The following is a 27166-nucleotide window of genomic DNA, read 5'->3' as shown; positions in this document are numbered from 1 at the left end:
GTTGATCTCATAAGAAAATTCTTTAAAATACAGGTTGGCTGTGCAGTGAAAGAGTTGAAAGGGAAATGGAGTCTAGGGTCTCCTGCCCACATTTAACTCCACTACCAGAAGAAGGAAGAATTCATTTCTCTCTCTACCTGTAAGTGCAAAGAGCAGTTCGAATGTGATGTACTGGAAGCTTCCTGCGGCAGGAGGAAGGGGAGTTCCTGCCACGTAGTAAGCACCGCACAATTTAGTAGCTGAAAGCAACCACCATTTAGCTCCCAGTTCTGGGGGTTGGCTCAGCTTGGTTGGTTCTTCAGCCCTGGGTGAGCCTGGTGAGGCTTGCTTACCCACGTACAGGCTGGCTGGGGTTAGCTGGGCCACACTGATCCCTCCTTCGCGGGCCCAGCAAGCTAGTCCGTCTGGCCTTCCTCTCTGGTGGGGGCAGGCTTCAGAGAGAGCAAGTGTGCCAGGCTTTTTGAGGTCCAGGCTCAAACTGGAATGCTGTCACTTCTGCTACACTCTGTTGGCCAAAGCAAGACACAGGGGCAGCCCAGATTCAAGAGTTGGGGGAAATAGACCCCCAGCTCTTAACAGGAAGGCTTGAAGAGTGATATAGGGAGAGGGATGGTTGGATGCAAGGGGGGGGGGGGGAAGAATGAGTCCCCTTTACCATCTGTTTACCACCGGAGACGTAGTGTTCAGAATAAAATGCTCCCAGAGCACATCTAGGAGCAGGAGAGGGATGTTTCCAGCCCCTAAAGAGCGCTTCCATCTCTGGTGATCACATTCCTTCGAAGGAGAGAACTGTGGATTCCTACAGAGAGACACCCACATCCACATTTAAGTAATGAAATTCCTACCAAAGCCAAATATACATGGTCGGGGAACCGGGTCTGCTGCACTACTGCATTCCACTGGCATTGAAAAGCGACTGTTAAAAAAAAAAAAAAAGAAAGAAAAAGAAAGAAGAAAGAAAGAAAGAAAGAAAGAAAGAAAGAAAGAAAGAAAGAAAGAAAGAAAGAAAGAAAGAAAGAAAGAAAGAAAAAGAAAGAAAGAAAGAAAGAAAAGCGACTGTTCGTAAAGTCAAGAAAACTGGTGAGACACTTGGGTAGAGGAACCTGTTAGATAAACAGGTAAAAGATGTCACGTTCACTCTTTATGCTGACTCAACAAAGTCTTTATGGTTAGGTACTGGGTAAAAGAGTGAGCTGGAGCAAAGGTTCTGTCTCTGGTGGAAGAGGTGTCATTTTGAAACGTCTGCTCTTTGGCAGTCTGAGGGTACCTGACTCCCCTTGGCCAACTGCTTTAGGGAGCTGTGGGGTGCTCTGGGCACCACTTGCACAACCCCCTTTGAGGAGAGGAACTAAGCATTCACAGGCCTAAACATTTAGTTGGTGAGTCACTTTTATTTAGTGTGGTTTTTATGCTTGAGCCCTGAGCATCCCTGAGAAAGGAGCTGAGAGTCCTAAGGGATCTGGGGACATCCTAGAGAGCTAGGGAAGACTTCAGACATTACTTTGCTCCAGGGCAGCAGAGGAGCTGCTGGGAAGAGGTCATCTGTGGGATTCTTGCCACCATGCGCCACGCCATCCCCACCCCCAACCACTGCCAAGGAAGGGCTGTGTTGGTTCATGAACAGACTGCCTTGCCACAACCATAGCTTTGCCAAAAAGAGGTGGGGACCCAAAATCGTGCAGAGGTGGGGCCAGCAGCAGGCACAGCACAGGCGAAATCACTGAAGCCAAGCCCAGAGGTGCAGGGGGCCACAGATCTTGGGAACCCTGGACTGACACTCCCATGGTGGCCCCCATTGAAGAACTGCCTCCCTTGGTCAAACGACCTAGTGTCCCCCCCAAGGTTTGAACAAGAGGAGCACAGAATACATTTCCAAGTGGGGAGGGACGCCTAAATGACCTCCGATTGTGACCCTTGATTCAATTCACCTTGGCTTCTCATGATCTTGTGAGCCTGACTCTCTCTCTCTCTCTCTCTCTCTCATTAATGCTCAGTTACCTTGACCCCAGGGTGAAGTTGGGACTTGTGCTTAGTTAACGTCTTTTTCCCCCACCCCCCTTAGTAAAACGGACATGCAGGAACACTTTCCAAAAAAAAAAAAAAAAAAAATCTCCACTTAAGAGTAAGATTACCAGTAGCATAAAAGTTAACAACGACAAATTCCAGGACGTTTACAGTAACTCCGTGCTACCACGAGGCGCTGCAGAAGTTCCCCTGGTCCCCTGTGTGATGGAATAGAAGAGTTGCCATCAGACCTGGAGTTGAGACTCAGCCCTGCTGTTTCCTGACTTCCCTCCTGTAGCTTTCCTTCTTAGCTTCATTTCTCACGTGTGTAAATTGAAGATAACCACGTTAGTTTATGGGGCTGGTGCCAGGATCACACGGGCTGAGGGACAACCATGTACCAGCAGAGCTCCTAGAAGATGCCAGTTGTAGAGATCCATCTGTTACATGTCATTTTCCCTCGTCTCTTACAGCTGTCCATTCCTGGTCACAGCGGTGGCCCCAGGCGTCATGTCCACTTCCTGAGTTGAGCCACATAACCGTGAACTAACTCTACTGCCCACCTCGGGCACCTTCCCACTCTTTGAAATGAGGTCCCGAGGGGTATGGCTTTTCCATCATAAACCCACAAGACTGTGCTAGCTGACCCAAAGTTGTCACCTTACGACATCACACACGGAGGGAAGGGGGCGTATGCCATGTGGTTACCCAATATGCAGCTTTAACTGGCCAGTACAATTAGGATGGCTCCCAGTGGGCCTTTCTCTCTTGGCCTCTGACATTTGGGGAGAGTGAAGGATACCAGGATGTGCAGGTTGAAAGGCTGTTTCTTTTTCTCCCAGTGTCTCTGATGTCTCTCCCAGTTTGAGAGGATAATAAATTGGCCACGGGCTTGGAAGTGGTGGCTCTATAGGCCCAAGCTCCTTTGGGCAGGAACTGGAGCCCTTCACTGTGACCCAGGCTCTTGATTTCTTATGGGCAGGTGGAGCTCTGGAAACAAGGCTGTGTGGACTAAACTCACGAGAAAAACGATATTCTTATGATAAGACTCTTACGAGTTGTCTTAATTTAGGCAGAGGAAGTAAATCATCTTACCCTAAAATGGAATAGCAAATTCAACTTACTGGCTTTCATGGCCTATTTCAATAAAAAAGGAACCATGAAAAAAATATTTAAGGTTCTTAAAAGAGCTTTTTCTAAATATTTACTCTGTCACTGGAAAGACAAACATAATTTTTCTATCAGGTTTATTGAGTTTGTGATTTATATCCAGTAAGATTCATCCCTTTTTAGGTATACAGTTTTTTTATAAGTCTTGACAACAATTTATAGTTGTGTAACCACCACAATCAAGATAGAGACTGTTTTCAGCACCCTTGAATTTCATGTTTCCTTTTGTAATCCATCCTCTCTATGCTGCTCTCACCCCCTGGCAATAGCTATCTATTCTGTCTTTATAGTTTTGCCTTTTCCAGAATGTCATATAAATGGAATCCATCTGAGTTTGGCTTCTTCCAGCAGAATGCCCTTGGGCTCCATCCAAGTTGTTGGGTGCATCAGTAGCTGGTTCCTTCTGATTGCTGAGTAGTATTCCGTGGTATGGATGTACCACAGTTTATCTCTTTACCAACATTCAGATTCTTTCCAGTTTGGGGCAATTACAAATAAAATCTCTATAAAAACTTGTGTGGATGCGTGTTTTCATTTCTCCTAAGAGTGGGATTGTGGGATCATATATATATATAAATGAAATTGCAAAATTGTTTTTCTAACTGGCTGTACAATTTTGCATTCACATCAGCAACGAACGAGAGTCTCAGTTGCTCCACATCCTCCTCAGCACTTGGCATTGTCAGTTGTTTTAATTTTAGCCATTCTGCTAGATGTATAATATCTCACTGTGGCTTTAATCTGCCACATAAGCATCTTTTCAAATGCTTATTTGGTCATCTTTTTTTTTTCAAGATTTTATTTTATTTATTATTTATTATTTTTTATAATAAATTTATTTTTTATTGGTGTTCAATTTGCCAACATACAGAATAACACCCAGTGCTCATCCCATCAAGTGCCCCCCTCAGTGCCCGTCACCCATTCACCCCCACCCCCCGCCCTCCTCCCCAAGATTTTATTTATTTAAGAGAGAGATCACATATGAGCAGAGAGAGGGGAGAAGCAGACTCCTCACTGAGCAGGGAGCCCCATGTGGGACTCGATCCCAGGACCTCAGGATCATGACCTGAGCAAAAGGCAGTTGCTTAACCGACTCAGCCACCCAATGGCCCCTTATTTGGTCATCTTCATCTCTTATTTGGTAAAGCATGTGTTCAAATCTTTTGCCTACTTTTTTTTTTTTTAGTAAGCTCTGTGCCCAGTGTGAGGCTTGAACTCATAATCCTGAGATCAAGTTGTACACTCTACCAACTGAGCCAGCCAGGCACCTGTTTTGCCTGCTTTTTAACTGGGTTGTTTATTATTGAGTTTTGAAAGTTCTTTATATATTCCGGATATAAGAATATATAGGTATTTAGGGCTTTTAGAGCATTCTTCATTTATTACTATTAGTAAAAAATAAAGACATTAAAATTTTTATTTTCTAAAACAATTAAGTTTCAGGAGATGTATACCAGTAATGTTATTCAGAGTAAATGTTTCCACAATAAAAACTCTTTTCACAATGGGACTCCCAATGTCAGGGCCGAGAGCCACCACTTGCTCAGTGGACTGTCACATCCTATAAGGCTTTATGGAATGCAGCAGGCACACTTCTAGGGAGCACGTTCACCCATCGAAACTGTGAGTTTTGTGATAAACATGCTGATGTAAATGTCTTTAATTGGTTGAGGAAACATGGGATTTTTTTCTAATAATATTTTCTGATGTCATTATTTTTTATATTAATAATATTATAGTAATGAGCTACTAAGTAAAGAGGGAAAAAAAAAATAAAGACAGACTCCCATCTTGTATGTGTGGAAATGGAGAGAGCAAGGGGCCTTGGGAAAGGTTATTGGTCACGCGAATGTAGGGCCGGGCAGTGTCTGTTGGCCTGGAGGAACGGGAGCTGTGGTGCCCTGAAAATAAGGCCTCCACCGTTGCCCCTTGGTCTGCAGAGCTAGTGCCCGGGAGCAAGGTGACAAGGCTGCAGGGAAGCCCAGCAGCCCCCGGGAGGGTCAATGCTGCGGAGCTTCTTGAAGGATCAGGATCATCCTAGTGAGGTCTCCCAGCAGGACGGACAACAGGTTCTCAAGGGGCTTCTGTACTGCTAGTGAAGGGTTGGGCTGGACAGGTGGGTGCTCCTGCAGCCCAGCCACCCTGACTCAGCTCTGGAGACAGTGGCTGGGTGTGAGCAAAGTGAGTCTGATTTTAACCCCAGAGCCTCCCTTCCCCTCTGTAGTCCACGAGGATCTGTCTGAGTGGGACAGTGCTGAACAGTGACCAGAGGCTGTGACTGCACAACTGAGCTCACTAGCCTTTCTCCTCCTCTCTGGGGGTATTTGGAAGGAAAACTCTGTTCCCTTTGGACTGAGTAAGAATTTAGGGTTCTTGGATGACTAGAGGTGGAGGCTTCACACGTGAGCAATCTGACATATGGGGCTCCAGCAATTAATAGGAAAAATAAAAGGTGTGGCTGTATCAATACATGCAGGCGCTAAAGTAGATTATGCCAGAGATGGACAGATGATAAGAAAAGAGAATCAGGACATTATGAATTTGACCACACTACCCTTCCCTCCCCAAAAGACCAAGAATCACATGGACTCCATGGCCCCTAGCCCTCCAGGATCATCTTGCACCACTCTTCCACACTCCAGTGGCGCTGGTCTTCTCTCTGGTGCACACACCTCCTGCCTCGGGGCATTTGCACGCGCTATTTGCTCTAACTGCAGTTTTCTTCCACAGTTCTTCTCTGCTCCTGACTTCTTCCCTGTGAGATAGACAGGGAAGGGATTAGTAACTTAAACAATCAGGAAATGAGGACAATCTACATAGGGAGAGGCCATGACAGGGACTAGGGGTCACTGATGAGGAGAAAGTGTCAGAATCGGGAGTCTCTCTGGCTGCCCCTCCCTATCCTCTTCCACTCTTCTTCTCTAGCTTCCCTGATCTCTTTTCTGTAGTTCCTCATTCTGCGGCCCTTTCTCTATCCATTCTCAACTCTCTGCCCTATGCCCCAGGTACTTGGTGCCCCTCCCCCTTTCCATCCTCCCCTCTGTGGCTCCCACATTCCTTATCATTCCTTCAATGGCTCCTTTGTCCCTTCCTGCCTAAATTCTTGTCCTCCAGACCCTGGGAGCCTCCCCTGCCTCGTCTCCTCCTTTCCTTTATTGGTCCCTGTTCTTGTACCCTCCTCTTGGTCTTCCATTTCCCTCCCCCATCCCAGGGGCCCCCAGCTGCAGAGGGTGCTGTGGTGAGATCTTCTTGCTAGAGTTTAACCTCCTACCGACTGCTCTTTTATTTTTATTATTTTTTAAAGATCTTATTTATTTATTCATGACCGACACAGAGAGAGAGAGAGAGGCAGAGACACAGGCAGAGGGAGAAGCAGGCTCCGTGCAGGCCCAACATGGGATTCGATCCTGGGACTCCAGGATCAGGCCCTGGGCTGAAGGTGGCGCTAAACCGCTGAGCCACAGGGGCTGCCACCGCCCCCCTCCACCGCGCACACCCCCCCCCCCCCCCCCCCCCCCCCGGCTCTTTTAGAACTTGGCCTTTTCCTAGAAATGACCTTGTTTGTTCCTCTTGCGCCAGTGGGCATATTGCTTCTATTGCATGGTGAAACGTGGACCCCATCTCCCTAGGAAGGACCCCCTCAGACAGAAAGGGCAGGATTCGGACTCGGCCTCACCATTCAGCCACTGGCAGTGTGCATGGATCCATAACACTGTCTTTAAAATGGCTTTTTGGGGTGCCTGGGTGGCTCACTCAGTTAAGCATCCGACTCTTGATTTCGGTTCAGGTCATGAGCTCAGGGTCACAGGGTGGAGCCCTAACCTCGGGGTTCCATGCTCAGTAGGGAGTCTGCTTGAGGAATCTCTCCCTCTGCACCCCCTCTGCACACTCTCACTTTCTCTGTCTCTTTTTTTCTCAAATCAATAAATAAATCTTTAAAAAAATTATTTTAAGCCCTGCTCAATGGTAGTTGAAACCAACAATTCTTTCTGACTACTTCGATGGCTTGTGCAAAGGTTTCAGGGACTAGGAACCCACTCAGGTGACGTCAGGTCAAGTCAGGGAGGGATCTCAAGAAAATAGGGAAAAATGAACCCCCAAATATTGGAAGGGCAAGTCTGAGGTAGCTTCAGACACTGCCCCTCTGTTCTCCCTCCTGTTGGCTCCCAAATCCTTTCACCTCCAGCGTTCACTACACACTGGTCATATATGTATGTGCGTGTGTGTATAGAATCTATAAACTGTGTGTGCATGTGTACAATATATAAACTCTCCAGTTTATACATATGACGGTTCCAAATTCCGGGAGATAGACCCTGGTCAGCCCAGCATTATTATTGAATCGGAGTATCGATCATAGGTTACGTGGGTCAGTCCAATCAGCCGTGGCCCCAAAGAGGGTCACTAACATAAAACAAAGCCACCCTGGACAGAAGAGCCTGTGGCAGGAATGTGTCCAGAAGAGGCTGGAGGAAGGTGGCCTGTGTGTGCACCCTGACCCAGGTGTAGCCCAGACCACTTAGGTCCAATGACAAATACAAACACAGTGAGGATGAGATCACTGTAGGACTTTTTCTTCTTCCAACTTCTGCTGTTGTTAATGGCTCAAGAAAAGATGTTTTTCTAGTTGGAAACCATGACAAAAAACAACCACAATTTAAGAATCTGCTCTGGAGAAGTTGGGGGCGGAGGGGGGGATGGGACTATTTAGATAAGGATTCTTTGTGTATCTCCCTTCCTTTTTGAAATAGGCATTTTTATTAAGCCAGAGGTGGCTAAGGTTCGAAAAGTAAAGGAAGGATAGAGCAATAATCCCTGATGATATATGAAGGAGCCATAAAAACAAAGGAAATCCTGCCATTTGTGACAACATGGATGGACCTTGAGGGCATTAACTAAATCAAGTAAGTCTGAAAGAGGAAGGCCATACTGTGATCTCATGTATATGGAGAATCTAAAAAAGCCAAACCCGCAGAAACAGGGACTAAAATGATGGTGGGGGAGGGGGAGGGGGTGAATGGGGAGATGCTGGTCAAAGGGTACAAGCGCTCAGTTGTAAGATGAATGAGTCCCGGGGGTCTAACATACAGCTTGGCGACCACAGTTCACAATAGTGCATTAAGAACTTGAAGGTCGCTAAGAGAGTAGATCTTGAACATTCTCGCCACACACACACACGCACACAAAATACTCATGTGTGAGGTGATGGAACTGCTGCTAGCTAACCTTATTGTGGCAATAATCTCACAATATGTACGTGTATCAAATCAGCACGTCGTGTGCCTTAAACATAGAGTGTTGTGTGACAATTATACCCCGATAAATCTGGCAAAAAAATAATTCCTGACACTAAAAGAAACCCGAGGCCCTCCCTGCAGGAGTTCAAATGTCAGGGCTGTTAGCAAGGCCACGGGAAGAAGAGAGTGTGAGCAAAGAGAAAGGCTCACTTCACGTCAGTTAACACTTGGGCAAATAGCCTCCATTTGCTGAAGCAACCTGCTGAGTAATGTACACACGGTCATGTCACCTGCCATCGTGTTATGTCATCTAATGACTACAGCAAATCTAAGCGATGACTATTATTATCTTTACACAGCAGGATATTGGGGCCGAGAGCTTAATGAACTTCCACAAGCTCACAAATCTAGTGTGTGAATTTTATACCCAGGCTCCAAAGCTTGTGTTCCTGCCGGCTGCTCTAATGCTTTCACGGATCACCGGCCACATTTATATCCAGAATGTTCTGCTTTCTCTAAAGTACTCTGTTTCAGCTCTAGCAAACTCATGGACACGGAGTTGAACTGATGTGGGTAAAGGCAGTCAATAATGAACATATTTTAAAAATAGCTTTTCATTGTAATCAGACCCAGCTTCTCAAATTCAATAGTGAGCCTTAAAACTTGGCATTAGATACCTTATGTCCTAAGCAGACAGTCTGTGGGCCCTATGTCCCAAAAGAGATTCCATTCTTTGAGTAGGGTGATACTGCTTAGCTTCTTCTAGCATCCAGAGCAAGCGGAGATTCGTATGCTGTATCAGAGGGATGAGCAGCCCTGAGCTGATGGGCGTTTACCCATTATTGCATCCCGCCATCTGTGTGCTTCTGGGCCCTATAGATCTGTGTCGACGACTGTATATTTATCATAGTACTTGTTATAAATAATGAAACAGCTGCCATGACATTAAGAGATCTTTAAAGCCAAGCAAACAAATATAAACTCAGCAGTTACTTGACACGTCCACGTCCTAGCATCCATGGATGGTGTGGACGATGAGCAGATGATGTCTGTGGGACAGAGGACCTCTCCCAGAAGGGACAGATAGTGGCCACTGTTCTCCAAGAGCATACAAGTCAATCATGGATCTGGTCAACTGGGTGCACTGCCTCCTGCTCAGACAGAGGAAAGCAGGTAGGTGCACCACCTGGGCGAGATATTCAAAGAGCAAAGGACCCACCCATCCCGCCCAACCCACTCCCACCCACAACCCGAGTTTGCATCAGGGGTGTTAATGAAAGCTTATTCAACACTAGGGTGATACTTAGGAAGTCACAAAATGACTGGTTTTTAAGTCAGGTCTGAGACAGTATAATTTACATGCAGTAAAATTTACCTTTCCTACATCCACAGTTCTATAAATTCTAACAAATGCACGTAATCAACCACACCACAGTCGAGACAGAGAACATTTCTGTTATCGCCAAAGTTTCCTTCTGATCCTCCGCAGTCCCTTGTTTCCTTCCCACCCTGGCCCCCAGCAACCACCGATCTGTTCTCTGTCCCTACAGCTCTGCCTTTCCGCAATAAATGGAATCGTAGGGTGTGTATCTGTTGGAGTCTGGCCCCTTTCTCTTGGCACACTGCTTGTCTTTGCATGTATTGGTAGTGTGTTCCTTTTTATTACTAATATTTACTGGTGAGTAGTTTGTTCCATTCACCAGTTGAGCAACCTTTGGCCTATTTCCAGTTTGGGGTAATTATGAATAATGCTGCTATAAACCTTCACATACAGGTTTTCGTGTGGACATGGTTTTCGGGCTGGACTGCATGGTACGCGTATGCGTACAGTAGGGCAGTGTACGGGAGATCACGGTGCTCCCCATCCTCCCTAGCACATGGTATTGTCCACAGAGTGACTCTAAAACCAGTTAAAAATAGTTGCTAATGACAGGCAGAGCTCGTTACCTAAAAGCTAGGCTTCCATGCGCTTTAGATCAATCCGAAGAAGCTAATAATGAAATAAAAGTCTTTTTCTGGGTAATTGCATCTTTAAATTATGGCTTTTTCCCTGTTGGTATTTAATTAAAACTTTTACAAACATCCTTGATACCCAAGCAGTAGGTAGGATAGCAATTGATCCTATGCGCACTGGTTTATTTTTAAACATTCAAATGAGGTTGCATTCTCATTAAAAGGAAGCATTCAACTTCCTTCACGTTGTTTTGAAAAGATCGTGAAGATTCCTGTGCTCTGGGGAAAACCAAAGCCAGAATTAGAACAATGGCAACCTTGGATTGTTCTCATTTCTCTTACAGGAAACGACTTTTTTTTTTTTTTTTAAGTTAGTTGTCTATATGCTACCTATGGATTATCTACTTCCAGAATTATACACGAGCAGTTTAGAATACTGACTTGCTCCAAACTTGCCTCTAATTCCCCTCACCTCCCAAGCCAACCGATTTTCTTTCCAGTCAATCCAGGCATACTCTAAACAAATGTTAAATTATGAGCATTAGCCCAAAAGGAACATGAGTGGAGAATTAACTCCATAATCAAAGTAATCACATAAACCAGTATCAAGACAAATACAGCTTGAAGTAGTCACCACCTTTTTGGGGCGTCGGTTCTGCAGGTCTCCTTCAGTAGCCAGGAAAATGGAGAGCAAAATGGAGATGTGTCAGCCACCAAGGGACAGGGAAGACGCGGAGGAGAACCATCTGAGCAGGGCTCTTGTTCCCTCCCTGGCCTTTTGTCCAGCAGCAGTTCACAAGTCAAGTGAACGTGATTTGGAAAATCAGCACACGGAGCCTTCTGTGAAGACTGTAGCTCATTGTTCTGGTAGAGTCTTGTTCAATCTTTCAATTACTAGGTAGACAAGGGGCTACCCGTTTGGCCTCACAATGGCTTCTAGATGTCTTCGAGGTCTTTTGGGTCTGAGAGGCTGTCCCAGGAATAATGAGAAGGCAACTGTCAGGTGGGTCCTGATTCTCAACTACAGATACCCCAAAGAAGCTAAGAGGTAAGCAGCAAAAGCCTCACAAGTGGCTCTGTTGCTCACGATGGCCTTCAGGAGTCCAGCTCAATCATGTGTCTCCTCAACAATTAACCCCAAATAAAAGAGAACAGAATGAGGACAAAGTGGAACTGGTGCTACTATGTGCCAGTAGTTCGTACTGGAATCCATCTTATGATGTTTCCAATTTAATTCTATCCACCACCCTATGAAGGAAGTATCTCTCAGAATTACTCAAAGCTGGAAAATAGAGTCAGAGAGGTTGCTTAAGTGGCCCCCCTGGGCAGCATGTATACCAAAATAGGGCTGAGACAGAGAAGATTAATGAAGACAGATTTTTATATTATAATAGAAATGCCTTTACCTTGAGCCATCCTATTTCGGAACCAGATACTTGTTCTCGTGTGCATATATAAAAGGGCAATCGGTATATTTTGCCCAAAAGAATTATCTGCACCCCCAAAGGCAACTTCTAGCCTCTAGCTGGAAGTCAGCACAATGGAGAATCACTAAAGCTTTAGAATTTGGGGGTCAGTTTTTTTTCTCCAGGATTTCAGAGACCTGGACCAAATCTTAAATGGGGCTCTGGGTCTCTCAGGCATCACTCTCCCAGCTACTATTTAAGAAAGGCCTTTCCCAGACTTGTGGCCTATGGGTGGGTAGAATTGTGTTTCCCCAAAATATTTAAGAGTCTTGTAAATGTGATACCTGTAAATGTGACTTTATTTCAAAGGTTGGGCGTTCTGGCCTCCTGTCTTCCTACTGTGGACCGCACTGCCCCAAACAACCTAAGGGCCTGCACAGGGATAAACAGATCCCTCTATGTAATTAACCCCGGGGTTGTTCTATCCTGATCCTAACTTATCCATGATTTGTAACCCATGCAAACATGAATTCACCTCTACTGATTCATCAGTAGCCATGGACAACATTTCTCACTCCATGCCTTTCCAGCTCGGGTCTGAGAGTTCTGGAAATCTCAGGAATTGAAATAGCTCACCTTGGAAATTCTTAATTCAGCTGATTTTTGTCTCACAGCAGATGTTATATAAATACTTGATTATTGATAATATTCTCAATTTGCATAAATGTTTATACCATGTTAAGAGGGATGATGAGAGGAGAAATGATATAATTACTGCAAACTAATTTTACTAATTACCCAGAGCACGGCACAATCAGAGGCTCCAAGAGATGAGTGGAGAGAGGACAAGGTGCTGAGCTCTGAGGTCCCGGGGTGCAGAGTGAGCCAAGCACCAGGGTGAACAGGGTTGAGGGGCAGCCATTGTCCTTTGCTCACCAATTCAGCAGCCAAGGGTATGGCCAAGACCTTTCTGCTTCCAGCGCCCAGACCTGTCCCTGCACCTCTTCTTCTGATCCCTTCGTTCATAGCTTCCTGCCCCCAGCCCCACTTGCTGGCACAGTTGTCCTTGCCGCCAATCTAGGTGGCCAGGCCCACTCCCACTAGATGTCCAGGAGGAGTTGGAACTCCTGAGCTGGCCTAAGCTCAGAGGAGGTGGTTGTCCGGCCATTGTGGCAACTGCCCCCACTGTGGGCGGCGGCCCAGGTGTTTACACTCAGCTCCTCTGCAGGGTTTTACCTGACTGTTCCCTGATCATTTTGTTGTTGTTGTTGTTGTTGTTTTACTGCCTCTGAAATACCTAAAATCAAGATCCAGTCACCTGAGGACCCCTGGAAGATAAAGATTCTTCCAGAAGTCAGGCCCCAAGGGACTAAGCCTGGGTTAATGACGTGTGTGCCCACGGTAGGAAGTTACAGGATTCACGGCCTCCGATGACTCTCCCCTCCCCGTGTCTAGCACCTGGCGTCATCTCCTCCCACACGGATGCTGGCCTGGGCCACGTGACTGGCACGGGCCTGAAGCTGCCAGCACACGTGACCCAAGCCGAGGCTTGACAAGCACAGGTGCCTGGGTGCCTGCCCTGCGGGGAGGTCCCAGGCGCGGGGACTGGGGCTCCTGGCTGGGAGCCCACCGAGGACTGCCCGGCCAAGCCCAGAATGGCGAGCAGACACTGGTGGCCGTTGTAAGCTGGTGAGGTTTGAGCTTGGTTGTTATTCATTGATAGATGATTAAACACCGCCCTTGATCCGCAGAACCTTTTTTTTCAAGACGTGCCTTCCCGAGCACCCACTATGTACCAGACTCAGCGACACCACCATGAACATAGAACAGCGTCCCTCAAATAGCTCAAGGTCCCAGGGCGGAATAGATGATATCGTGGTCAGAGCACCAAGAAGGGGCTCTGGTGAAGGTGGTATCTCCTTTCTTTCTTACTTGAATTAAATTAATACTTTTTAAAAAAGACTTTGTTTATTCATGAGAGACGCACACACAGAGGCAGAGACACAGGCAGAGGGAGAAGCAGGCTCCCTGCGGGGAGCCCAATGTGGGACTCGATCCCAGGACACAGGGGTCACGCCCTGAGCTGAAGGCAGACGCTCAACCGCTAAGCCACCCAGATGCCCCAAATTAAATGAATACTTAAGCTTCTGTTGAGTGCCAGGTTCTATACCAGGCACAGCAGTGAACACAAGAAGCAAGACTCATGGCACTGGTGGCATTCAAGATAGACACTCTGTTTCCATGCTTGTCTTTGTCCTGGGAGGTGACACCTGCCCATCTTGCCCCGGTGCATATGTTGCCTACATGGGGGAGGTAGCAGAAGGAATAGCATTGCTTTCATAATAAATGCTTTAAAAAAAAAAAAAAGATTTTATTTATTTATTCATGAGAGAGAGAGAGAGAAAGAAGGGGGGGGGCAGAAACACAGGCAGAGGGAGAAGCAGGCTCCATGCAGGGAGCCCAACGTAGGACTCGATCCTGGATCTCCAGGATCAGGCCCTGAGCCAAAGGCAGGTGCCAAACCGCTGAGCCACCCAGGGATCCCCAATAAATGCTTTTATGCAAGGTGACCATTCAATATTCTTTGTGTCCAAGTAATTTATTTTTCTCTAAGATTTTATTTATTTATTTGAGACAGAGAGCATGCAGGCAGGGAGGGGGAAGGGCAGAGGGGGTAGACAAGCCCCTCAGCAGGGAGCCCAATACAGAGCCCGATCCCAGGACCCTGAGATCGTGACCTGAGCTGAAACTAAGAGTTGGACACTAAACTGCCTGAGCCCCCCACGTGCCCGTGTATCCAAGTAATTTAAACAAAGAATAATTTCAGCAATGAGATAGTTGAGCTGTTGGCAGCAATGGCATCTCCACAGTTTTCCGTGGGATGGATGGTAGTGGTCATGGGTAGTGGGTACCAGTAACTCGTTTTCCTTCCCTCCTCTCGACCATCTGTTTGTGGGGGCTTGAGAAGGTGGAAGTTGGCAGGAGTTAGGCTTGGCCTCACCTCTCCTGACAGCGGCTGGGGGACAGCAGGACGGCTCTTTCGAGGGCATCCATGTAACTGTTCTGGAGAGCGGTTCTGTTGGAGGTTTTCCAGGCGGGGTCCTCTGGGAAGCATACTCCGAGATGGAGATGAGCTGCTGGAAGCTTGGTAGGGAGTATTCTCAGGATCGAAACCTGGGGCAGGAGAGGGCGGGTTTTGGCCAACCCCACTGGGGAGCTCAGAAGCTGGCCTGGCTTTTCAGAGTTCTCAGGCTGCACTGAGGGGCCAAGGCCTTTATGTTCTGGAGTCAACCGCTCGTGGGCTTGCCAGGAACTTGGGTTCTCTGGGGGTGCAGTAGCTGTTTCAGTCAACGTGATCCCTGAAGACGAATGACGGCTGAGGGCCATCTGCTGGCAATGCTGCTGGCATCTGACCAACAAGTCCTGTATTTCTAAACAGGACCTGGGTGGTGCATCCCAGCAGCTACCACGGAGGACGGGCAGGATCTGTCCTCGCAACAACAGGATCATCTGACTTTGCCAAACTCTGCCTTCGTTCCTTTTTGGGCACCAGTTCTTCCTTGTGTACTAGGTGACTGACTCGGTCTCCTCGAGTGCTCTTCCATCTGACCATTCCAGAACAGAGAGGATGGTGATGATAACGGAGGTGATGATGAAGAGGAGGAGATCTGATTTAACCATTCACTTAAAAAGGCTGGCGCTCTTCAAATGCACATAAGCGATGCTCCGCAATAGGTGCTGACCAAGAGACTGAGCAGATGAACATATTCTTGTTCAGTATCTGGCAGGGACATGCTAGCAGGCCAGGTTTCAGGTTGAGGAGCCCAGGCTGGCACCTCGGGGCTCATTGCCGTGCCCGGTCCTGGCCTTTTGGGTTATGTCATCAGTCAGGTAAGCGGGGGCAGGGAGCCAGCCTTCCCGTGGCTCATGGAAGGGACTGTGGGCCTTGATGCTTCCAGGGATCCATGCATAGAAGGCAGGAGCTAATTTAGTTCAAAAATGTTTTCAGATGCTGATCTCTGATCTCCACAAACCATAACTGCAGAGCAGTGTCATGCTTTTAAAGATTTTATTCATTTATTTTGAGCGAGAGAATGAGTGCAAGCAGGGGGCCGGGGGGCCGGATCAGGAGAAGGGACAAGCAGACTGTGCTGACCTCAGAGAGCAACTCAGAGCTGATCCCAGGACCCTGAGATCATAACCTGAGCTGAAACCAAGAGTCGGATGCTCAACCGACTTAGCCACCCAGATGCCCCAGAACAGTGTCATTTTATACCAGGCAAAATGATGCACTTGGCCCCTTGATCATCTACTGGGGCTAGTATATGTCCAAATTCATACAGCATACACTAAAATGATTCTCTCATGGGACACAGGACAGATATAGAAAGATTTTTCAAACTAGTCACTATAAAGAATCCATTAAGCATCTCTTCATGACAGAAATTTTCTAACATGCACAAAACTAAAAAGATTAATATAGTGAATCCCCCATGTATCCATCACCCAGCTTCAATAATTAACAACATCTCACAAATCTATTTTCACCTATTCCTTTAATTTTTTTCTAAAGTGTTTTCAGGTGAATCCTAAACATCACGTTACATCACTGGTAGGTAATTATTTCAGTATGCCTCTCTACCTGATAAGGATGTTTGGTTTTTTAAGAGAAACTTTATGGCATTATCCTTAACTTAAAATTTGCAATAATTCTGTGACATCATGTGATATGCAAGCTTCTTTGTCTTAAAAATGTTCTCGTAAGTTGGCTTATACAAGTTGGCATCCACAAGATCCATGCATTGCATTTGATTTTTTAGTCTCTTAAATCCTTTTTATTCTTTTTAAAATAATGCCATTGATTTGACTTGATTGAAAATGAGTTATTTGTCCTGTAGAATGCTGCACAGTCTACATTTGGCTGACTGCTTCCACAGGGTGTCATTTAACCAGTTCCTCCTCCTACTGTTTCTCATGTACAACAATATTTACATCTTGAGTTATGATTAGATTCAGATTCAATTATTTTGGCAAGAATACTTGGGGATCCCTGGGTGGCTCAGCGGTTGAGCGCCTGCCTTTGGCCCAGGGTGTGATCCTGGAGACCCGGGATCGAGTCCCATGTTGGGCTCCCTTCGTGGAGCCTGCTTCTCCCTCTGCCTGTGTCTCCCTCTCTCTCTGTGTGTCTCTCATGAATAAATAAATAAAATCTTTAATCTGGTAGTGTGCCCTACCTGTTGCATCTTGTCACAAGGGACGTTACGCCTGACAATCCCACGTTTCCCAAAGCCTAAATTGTCCTAGGTCAGCAGATTCAGTGGGCCAGACTAATCACTGCATTAGAAAGCCTTTCATCTTTATGATGTTTTTTCTTTCCTAGGCATGCCATCCTTTCCTACCTTCAAAGGCTCACCTCATATTTGCAGCATCCATCAGTGAGTAGATCCATTATTTCAAGGTGGCAAAATGGTAATTATTTAAACTTCATTATCCTCTCTGAAATTTGGCTGGAATTCTTCTATTAAAACCAAACAAAAACAAAAGACCTTCCCTCATCACTTATCGGGCAGGATTCCATTTCAATGTCATGGTTACGTGTGTGATACTTACGGTTTGATTTATGTTTACCGAAGTACCCCTGAAGAAAAGCATGGCTTACACATCCAGAGCAGCAGAGCCTGGGGGGAGCCTGGCTGCTGCACTGTGTGCTTGATGCCAGTCTCTCCTTCCGTGTTCTTTCCAAGGTCAAGTTCTCCGTAGGTGCTTTTAGTCCCGCCTCACAGCACATCAGCTGGCCCCTTGCTCTAGCAGTCCTCTTCTTTTTACCTTTGTCTTTAAACTCTGTCTTGATAGTTTTTATGCTCTGCCTGAAATATATACAGTAGTTTCCCTTATTTTGGGGAAAAAAAATCCTTCTCTTATGCTGTAATGCCTAACGTGAGTTCCTCCTGAGTGGGGCCTACCCATCTTTCCAGCTTCATTTCTGTTTGTCTCTTCTTATACCTCACGCCTTGACCAAACCAAATCCTACTGCTTCCCAAGTGTGGCTTGTGCCTTCCTCCCATCACTCCTTTATTCACAGTTTCTTCTGTCAGAAACATCCTTCCCAGCATTTGTCAAACCTTCCTGTCCTCAGACACTTGGTTTAAATGCCACGTCTTCATGAAACCATTCCTGATTATACTGCTAGAAGAAAAAGATCAAGACCCCAGTTGCCCACAGAAATGTGTACCTCTGTGGCTATAATCTATTAAATTTTGTTTTTTTGTTTTTTTGTTTTTTTTGGTTGTTGTTGTTGTTTAAATAGGCTCCACACCAAGCATGGAGCCCAATGCAGGGCTTGCACTCGCAACCCCGAGGTCAAGACCTGAGCTGATCAAGAGTCAGATGCCTAACTGACTGAGCCACCCAGACACCCTTCTATTAAACTTTTGAAGAGATCCACTAAAAAAAAAAAAAAAATGCAGAGAGACAATAGCAGACATACACAAAATTTAGTGAAATGGAAAATAAAAAATAAGGAACAAAGAGATGTAAGCACACTAACTACTCAGGTTACCAGAGTTGCTGTGACTGAGCCATGGATCTGAGATTCCCAAAAGCTTGAGAAAATGAGAGAAATGTCTAAGTTATGTGATTTTCAAATACTGGAAGGAATCTCTTCAGTTCCATAGTGTTATAGGAAAGTTTTCTGAGCCCCAGTTTCTGAAATAAACTTTTCAGATGGGATTGTATGGGTGATACAGTGGATAGCATTTCACAGCAAGTGCAGAAATAAATTTCATGTGGCTATTTCTTACAGCTACGTTAGATAAAAGGTAATGCAATTAAAGATAATCTCATGATGAGCTAATCAAATTTAGTTCGAGTATCAAGGCTTCTGGCATTCTAATCTGATCAATGGAAATTCAGAATACTTCAAGAAATAAATGGAATGCGCATCCTACATAGACAATCATCTCTGTTTATCACTTTTCCAATCCAGCGATAAGAGCTGAGTCAACGATAGTTCAAATTGAACCTATTGATGAGAATCTACAATGCTTGATCTTATTTTGCTGCATGAGGATAGATGCATATAATTTGGAAACCAAGTAAGCAGATGGTAGGGTCGATAACCTTCCATGGGAATTGAGATGTTAATCTGTGTTCTCACTCAGATGGAAGGTCATTGCGTCTATAGTTAACCATAGAGAAAGCTAGGAGTTCCCTAAAAAGGCTGTTTTTGGTTGGCTCCTGAAACTGAACACAAGAATCTCTAGAAAACATTTTAGGGCCTAGACATTTTTCAGAATGGTTTTTAAAAATTATCCTAAAAAATAAATAAATAAATAAAAATTATCCTACAATAATACTATGACCTCAATAGCTTCCTTACAGAACTGGTTCTCTATGATATGGCTCCCGTCTGCCTCCACGGGAACGCCCCCACATAGCTTGATAAGGACACTTTCTTCAAGGAATTATTTCATGCCATCCAAATATTCAACATTGGATTTTGGAGAGTATCTGACAAAGATACTTGCTTGCTTTACTTTATTTAAGACGTTTTTTTATCCTGGAAGATTTCAAACATACATAAAAGTAGAGCTTCAACAGTCATCTTAATTTGCTTGTTTTTATTTATAGCAGTAGCATACGTGATAGAAGAAAAAATCAAAGAGTACCAAAAGACATTATATAAAGTTGCCTTTACCTTCTACTCCAGGATAATCACTGTTAACCATTTCTTGAGTATCCTTCCAGAAATCTTCTGTGCATATAGGTATGCACATTTTGTCCTTGGTCGAGTGAGATCATACTGCATTTCTTAAATATATTTTTTCTTTTATACATACTGTTTTTCACCTTGCTGCTTTTTTTTTCAACCTAATAATATATGTTGGAGAGATTGCCACACTTCCAAGTATAAATCCACTTCATTCTTTTATTAATCATGAGAATCACTCTTATATACCTGAGGCTATTCATCTTTCTTTACATATGTTATCTCACCTAATCCTCACATCTCTGCCTACTATTATCCCATTTTACAGATGGAGAAGCTGAGGGATAGAGAAGTCAAGTAACCCACCTGATGTGACACAGCTGGTAAGGGTCAGAACCTTGTGTTCTTCGCTACCTCACTAGCCTGCCTCTGTGTGGTACAGTGTCATACACAGCTACACGCTATTCCATCATCGCATGGGCCAACCATGCTTTCTGTGGCTGGGCGTTTAAGTTGTGCCCAATTTTGCTTGCCTTATAAGCAATGCTGCTCTGCCTTCCAATTAAACATGAAAATTTGAACACTTGTATTTTTTGCCTCTCCTTCCTGAAACCCAACTAAAGTGACAGTAAAAGTATATGTGCGTGTGCGCACGCACACACACACACACACACACACACAGACATGCACTCATATACGCACACATACAGACAAGGAGAAAACCCACAAGGACAAAGATAACAGGGAAAGAAGATGAAAGTACCAACATTTTGGAAGCTGAAAAGTAGACAGATGACAGGTAACTAATGGCAGATCAGAGAAAGTTGAAACCTTTGTGGTAGTGGGTGAAGCCAAGAGGCGGGTCAGTTGGTGTTTCAGGATCTCAGAAAGCTCAGGCACCTGGAGCCTCTGAAAGAAGGAAGGTGTGGCTGAAAACGAGAGAACTGGTTAAAAATGTTTGAGATGAATCAAACTTTTAGACGATAATAAAGCAGAACAGGGAAGGATTTCATAAAGAAGACCCAACAGGCACAAACCATAAGGAAAAGACTGGTAAATCCAACCCCTGAAAGAACGTCTCTTCATCCAAAGACGCCCTGAAGAGAGTACAAGTGAAAACAACAGAGTGGAAAAAAAAAAAAAGAAAGAAAAAGAAAACAACGGAGTGGGAGAAAACGTTTGAAATATATGTAACAACAAAGTATTCAAAATACATAAAGGACTTCTAAAGTAATAAGAAAATAAGAAAAAGTGCAGTTCTTTTATTTTTTTCAAAGATTTTATTTATTTATTTGACAGAGAGAGAGAGTGTGCAAGAGCACGAGTGGGGGAGTGGCAGGCAGAGGGAGAATGTGGGGCTCCATCCTGGGACCTTGCGATCAGGGCTTGAGCCAAAGGCAGCCACTTAACCAATTGAACCACCCACACCTGAGCAGGAGTGCCTGACGGGGCCCTTGGAGAATGGTTTGGCATCATATGACAAAGTGCAAGGTCTGCATCCCCTATGATCTAGACGTTCTGCTACGAGCTCGACAACTACCATTCTGACACCAGTTCTGACGGGTGGGGTTTTTTTCCCCACACCAAGCAAATCTCCCACACCAGATCCCACAGGCCAAAGGCTCATTCCCACAGACTGCCTCCCTCCCTTCTGACACCAACAATCCAAGTTGTCACCTGTTCTTCTGGCCAATGGGCTATAAATCAGAGGTTTCCATGACCCCCTCTTTGGGGTCATTAATTTGCTAGAGTAGCTCACGGAACTCACAGAAACATTTTACTCACTAGATTACCAGTTTATTATAAAAGGATATAACTCAGGAACAGCCAGATGGAAGAAATTCACAGGGCAAGGTACGGGGTAGGGGAGCAGAGCTTCATGCCCTCTGTAGGAGCACCTTGGTGTGGTCACCAACCCGGAAGCTCTCAGAACCTCTCCTTTTGGGTTTTTATGGAGGCCTCATTACATGGGCATGATTGATGAAGTCTTGGTCATTGGTGATTGAATCAACCTCCAGCCCCTCTTCCGTCCCCAGAGGAGGGAAGGAGGGTAGGATGCACTGGCACTAGGTTGGTTCCCTTGGCAACCAGCCCCCATCCTTAGGTGACCCAGAGGCTTCCCAAATCACCTCATTAACATCACAAAAGACACCTTGATTGCTCTCACCCTTTAGGAAATCCCAAGGGTTTTCTGAGCTCTGTGCCGGCAACAGAATGAAGACTAAACATATTTCTTATTATAAGTCACGATATCACAACACCTTAGAGAAACCTGCGCGAACATGCACCAGGACACCAAGCAGGCTCAGAGCCTCATTTCACAAAACAGCCTCAAAGTAGAAACAATCCAAATGTCCATTAACAATAGAATAGGTAAGTGGCTTCTGGCATAGGCGCGCTGGTTCTGTGGGATCCTGTACCACAGTGAAAATAAATATACACTTCATACAGTAATACAGATGAAGTTCAAAAAAAGTTGAATGACAGAAGCAAGATGCAAAAATTGCAAAATGGAGTCATTTACATAATCTTTAAAAAGATCTAAGAGCTGAAAAATGTTAATTCTAATTATTTATCTAGTCAAGCACGACACAAAATCCCAAAGTCCATCAAGAAAAGGAGTGTAGGCCAAGCTGCAAGCTACATCCCATGGCCCACCCCCAGGTCTTTGTGAAGCCCGGGCCCAGGAGATGTGGCCCTCTCCTTCAAGGCCAGCTCTTGCTAACCTGGCTGCCTGCTAGGCCTGCCCCTCAGAGCCCTCCTTAGCTCTTTGCTGCCTGCCCCAGCTGGCTGCTCAGTTGGCTTCCTTTGCCCAAACCCCCGCCCAAAGGTGTGTGAACACAGCAGCCCTGACTGCCCGCCTGGGGTCAAGATGGTGGGCCCCTGGCTCAGACTTGGGGTTCTCATCACATAAAGGCTTTGTGATCTTGAGCAAGTTACTTAACCTTTTGGCGCTTTCCTCTCTCACCCCCAGAACGAGCCTATTAATGGAACCCACTTCATAATTAATGGTCATCATGAGAAATAAATGAGGTAAACCAATTAGCATGCCCGGACAGCCTAAGTACCTAAGAAATAGTCGATATTATCATTACCCGCAGAAGTACAAGTGACATCAGTGGCGTAAGTCCCCAGGGTTGGAGGTTTCTTGCAGGGCACGTTTCTCCACAGCCTCTGGGTCTCGTCCATCATGGCCACTCCTCCCCCATCCCCGCCAGTCCTTTCCCATAGGCCGCACTTCTCCATTTTGGAACTGCCTTTGCCCCTACCCCCTGACTCCCTTGTGTACTTCCTCAAGCAGAGTAGCTGCCCCCGAGGCCTCAGTCAGCTCCCAGCCTGTGTCCACACAGCCAATGGCACCCTCTTCCGCCCTGAACATAAGGCCATCCACCTCAGGTGACCACCAACCGCAGGGGCCGCTAATCTCTGGCCTCCCTGGCTCCCCTGAGCAGGAGGGAATTCGCTTTCCCACAGAAATGAATGAGGCCAGTGCCCTTCAGATGGAGAAGCCACTACAGTCTGTCACCTCAGGTTTTAAACAGCAAGTGTTCCTTCTGTCTTATGAGTACGTGCAGCCATCTTTCCTGTTTGATTGCGTCGCTGTCTTCCCAGCTGAACGGAGGGTAGGGAGCCTGGGCTTCTCCTGCCGCACAGCTGGGCTCTCCCGCAGCCCAGTGTCAGGTGGACGCGGCCTATGGAATAATCCAAAGTTGGTCAGGTTGGAGAACCACTATCCATGCAATCCTCGCCCCTGCTCCTTGAAGGTACGCTGTGATCTCTTCTCAGGAGGGACATTAAAATTGGAAGAAGAGCAAAGAGTTCTCATTACAGGCCCCGGGAGCCCTGATGTGGCCCTCTGGTTGGCCACCGAGGTTAAAAGGCCAAACCGGAGGCTGGTCTGCATGTTGTTCTTGGGGGGTCCCCCATTCCCCAAGAAAAGTAGAAAAAAAAGAGACCTAAAGCCTTGGAGATAAGAAAATTCGTTTTGTAAAAGAGCAAGCCTTGAGGCAGAAAATTTGCTTCATTTTTTAAAAGAAGATTTTGTATTTATTTATTTTTTATTTATTTATTTATTTATTTATTTATTTATTTATTTATTCATAAGAGACACAGAGAGAGAGAGAGGCAGAGACAAAGGCAGAGGGAGAAATGGGATCCCTGCGGGGGAGCCTCACGTGGGACTTGATCCCAGGTTTCCAGAGTCACGCCCTGGGCTGAAGGCAACGCTAAACTGCTGAGCCACCCGGGCTGCCTGAATTTTTTTTTTTTTTGAATATTTGCTTTAAAAGCCGATTATGCCTCATCTTCACAGACAGGTATACTGCAGGATCCACAACATTCAGGAGTAAATTATGGGGATCCCTAGGTGGCGCAGCGGTTTGGCGCCTGCCTTTGGCCCAGGGCGCGATCCTGGAGACCCGGGATCGAATCCCACATCGGGCTCCCAGTGCATGGAGCCTGCTTCTCCCTCTGCCTGTGTCTCTGCCTCTCTCTCTCTCTCTCTCTGTGACTATCATAAATAAATAAAAATTAAAAAAAAAAAAAAGGAGTAAATTATGTCCTGTTACTACATTTTTTATCCAAATCAAACATAGCTCTGAGCCTCCACGTGACAAAGAGGAGCAAGAAATCCACTATCAGGTTGTGAGTCCCCCTCCGTTTCCCTAGGATGCTGTGAGACTGTCCAGAAAACGGAGGGGAAGGCCTTTGGTTTTTAGGTCATCCTGAATGATGCTGGGGGGCCCCCCCACATAACTGTGCCAGCTGCGGGCCTGGCAGCTGGTGGACGGCCATGTTCTTCTTCCTGAGCAAACCTTGGACACAGAGATCTTTCGCTTCATGGCTTTGGGTTTGGCTGTCTGGTTATCCCATCAGAAGTTCTGCTATTGACAGGGTGCTGCAAAGAGAGTGAGGGGAGGAGAAACCCACCCACTCAGCCCTGCGAGATCTGACCCCTGTCTCAGCGGCGACACCACTCCTCATTTTTCTCAACCCCCCTGGCCTCTTGGTAGCCTGAGCAATGGAGATTTGACTATAGAAAAGCAGAAGGTAATTGGTGGAAGCAGATCCAGGGGTGGTGTGAGCAAGGGGACTCGGGCCAAGGGCCACAGGCAGCCTCTGGAAGCAGGAGAAGGCCAAGAAACATCCCTCTGGAGGCTCCAGAAGGAACACAGCCCCGTCAACACCTTGATTTTTGCCCAGCAGGACCCATTTCAGACTTTGGACCTCCAGAACTGTGAGATAAATTTGTGTTACTTTATATTATTTTATTTTGAGCATAGTTGACACATAATATTACCTTAGTTTCAGGTGTACAGCAGAGCGATTCAAATTCTCTACGTGTTACCCTATGCGCGCCACAAGTGTAGCCCACCTGTCGCCATACAATGCTATTAAAATGCCATTGACTATATTCCCTACTCTGTACCTTTTATTCCTGTGACTTATTCATTCCCTAACTGGAAGCCTGGATCTCCCACTCCCCTTCACACATTTTGCCTATCCCCTCCTTCCCTCTGGCAACCATCAGCTTATTCTCTCTATTTATATGTATGATTCCGCTTTTTGTTTGTTTCTTCTTCTTTTTTTTTTTTTAGGTTCCACATATGAGTGAAACCATGTGGTATTTGTTTTTCTCAGTCGGACTTATCTCACTTAGCATAATACCCTCTAGGTCCATCCATGTTGTCACAAATGGCAAGATCTCATACTTTTATTATGGTCGCATAATATTCCATTGGGTGTGAGGGGTGTGGGGCATGAGTGTACATATATACTCATCTTCCTTTTCTGTTTATCTATTGTCCATCAACAGCAACACCCGAGTTGCTTCCATATCTGGCTATTGTAAACACTGCTGCAATAAACACGGGGGTGCGTATATCGTTTCAAGTTCATGTTTTTGTTTTCTTGAGGTAAATTTGTGCCATTTTAAGCCTCCAAGTTTGTGCACATTTGTTATCGTGGCAACAAGAAATGGGTGCAGCTCCTTTCCTCCGTGGACAATTGAGCTCTTTGGTCCAGAATTTTGAAAATTAAATTTTAACAGAGTGAGAGAAACCCAGCCCTCCAGGATGCTAAGAATGGGCTGGTGGTCTGCTTAGAAGGGGGATGGGGAAAAAAAGATCTTCATTTCTTTCACATGAGGTCACAGCAGTTGATTTCTCAATCACGTGATCCTGTCCCTTAGGAACAGGAACATTTGAAGTCTTAGTCTTGGGGGGTTCTCCCCCAACAAACCTGGAACTGGCCAGCTGAAGCAGTGCCTCCATTAAGCTTGGGGCCACACAGGTCTGTAACCAATGCTCGAATGACCCACCCTTGGCTGGGTGGGCCTCGGTCACCTGGACAGGCATAAAGCCTGCTGACCACTGCTTCCCGAAGAGGAGCTCTGTTGATGACCTTAGAAGGGTTACCCTAGGAGAGACAACAATGCTGAGGCATTGGAGACTCAGCAAGAGAGTGAGTCTGGGCAGAGTGGAACTGATTGTGGGCACGGCAGGGAGGAGGGGTGAGCTTTAGTCCGTCCACACGGGCTGTTACTTTGGCTGGTGTGTGGACAGGGCTCCCCCTCCATACTCCCATGTTGCAGAAATTGGGCCTTGGATAAGAATTCCACTTCTTGCTGAGTGAAGTAAGTCAGTCGGGGAAGGACAAACATTTTATGTTCTCATTCATGTGGGGAATATAAATAATAGTGAAAGGGAATATAAGGGAAGGGAGAAGAAATGTGTGGGAAATATCAGAAAGGGAGACCGAACATAAAGACTGCTAACTCTGGGAAACGAACCAGGGGTGGTGGAAGGGGAGGAGGGCTGGGGGTGGGAGTGATTGGGTGACGGGCACTGGGGGTTATTCTATATGTTGGTAAATTGAACACCAATAAAAAATAAATTAAAAAAAAAGAAAAAAAGAATTCTACTTCTTTTGGGGGGGGGGATCTATATCCTGTATGTTAACCATGCTTTGTTTTGCCTTCTTAAGATAATATTATATATTTCTAATGTGAATGAAAGAAATCTATCCTCTTTACTTTTCATATAAAAACTTTAAGTCATTTGGTTAAAGGCAAGTGTATCCATTTCTCATTGCTGCTGTAACAAATGACCACAAACTTAGAGGTTTAAAACAACACAAATGTATTATCTTACAGTTCTGGAGATCAGATATCCAAAACAGGTCTCAGTGGACTAAAATCAGGGTGTTGACAGTTCCTTCTGGAGACTTGGAGTGAATCTGTTTCTTTTCCCTTTTTTCATTTTCTGGAGGCTGGCCACATTTCTTGGCTCTTGGCCCTTCCTCCATCTTCAAAGGCAGCGATGTCATCACTCCTATCTCTACTTTTCATCACCCCATCTCCCCAGCCTCTGAATCCCTTGCTTCCCTCTTTCATTTCTAAGGAGCTTTGGGATTACTGAGTCCACCTGGATAATTCAGAATGACATCCTATGTCCAGATCCTTAACTTAATCACATCTGCATAGTCATTTTTCCATGAGAAGTAACACAGGTTGCAGAGATTGGGATGTGGGCATCTTTGGGGGCCATTATTCTGTCCAACATAGCAAGGAAATTTCCTAAGATATTTTAAAACCTAGCTATAAAACACCTGTTCATGGAATCTTCTTGAGGGAGCCTTGTGTGTTTCCATAGGTGCCTGATGTATAGTAGTGACTATTTGCTTCT

The 27166-nt window shown here is 45.7% G+C and overlaps 1 protein-coding gene across 1 annotated transcript in view; it reads left to right on the top strand.

The window, feature by feature from the left end:
* The window catches only part of TNFRSF11A (TNF receptor superfamily member 11a), a 75532-nt gene extending 55568 nt beyond the window's left edge, over positions 1-19964 (top strand). The window contains exons 10-11 of the mRNA XM_072821530.1: positions 17154-17208; positions 19810-19964. Coding sequence (XP_072677631.1) covers positions 17154-17208; positions 19810-19822 — 68 coding nt within the window. The 3' untranslated portion in view covers positions 19823-19964. The remainder of the gene's footprint in view (positions 1-17153; positions 17209-19809) is intronic.
* Positions 19965-27166: the final 7202 nt, after the last annotated feature.

Source organism: Canis lupus, chromosome 1, assembly GCF_048164855.1.
Source record: "Canis lupus baileyi chromosome 1, mCanLup2.hap1, whole genome shotgun sequence".
NCBI lineage: Eukaryota > Metazoa > Chordata > Mammalia > Carnivora > Canidae > Canis > Canis lupus.
Note: the sequence above shows the minus strand (reverse complement) of the source record. Positions and strands in the feature narration are given on the sequence as shown.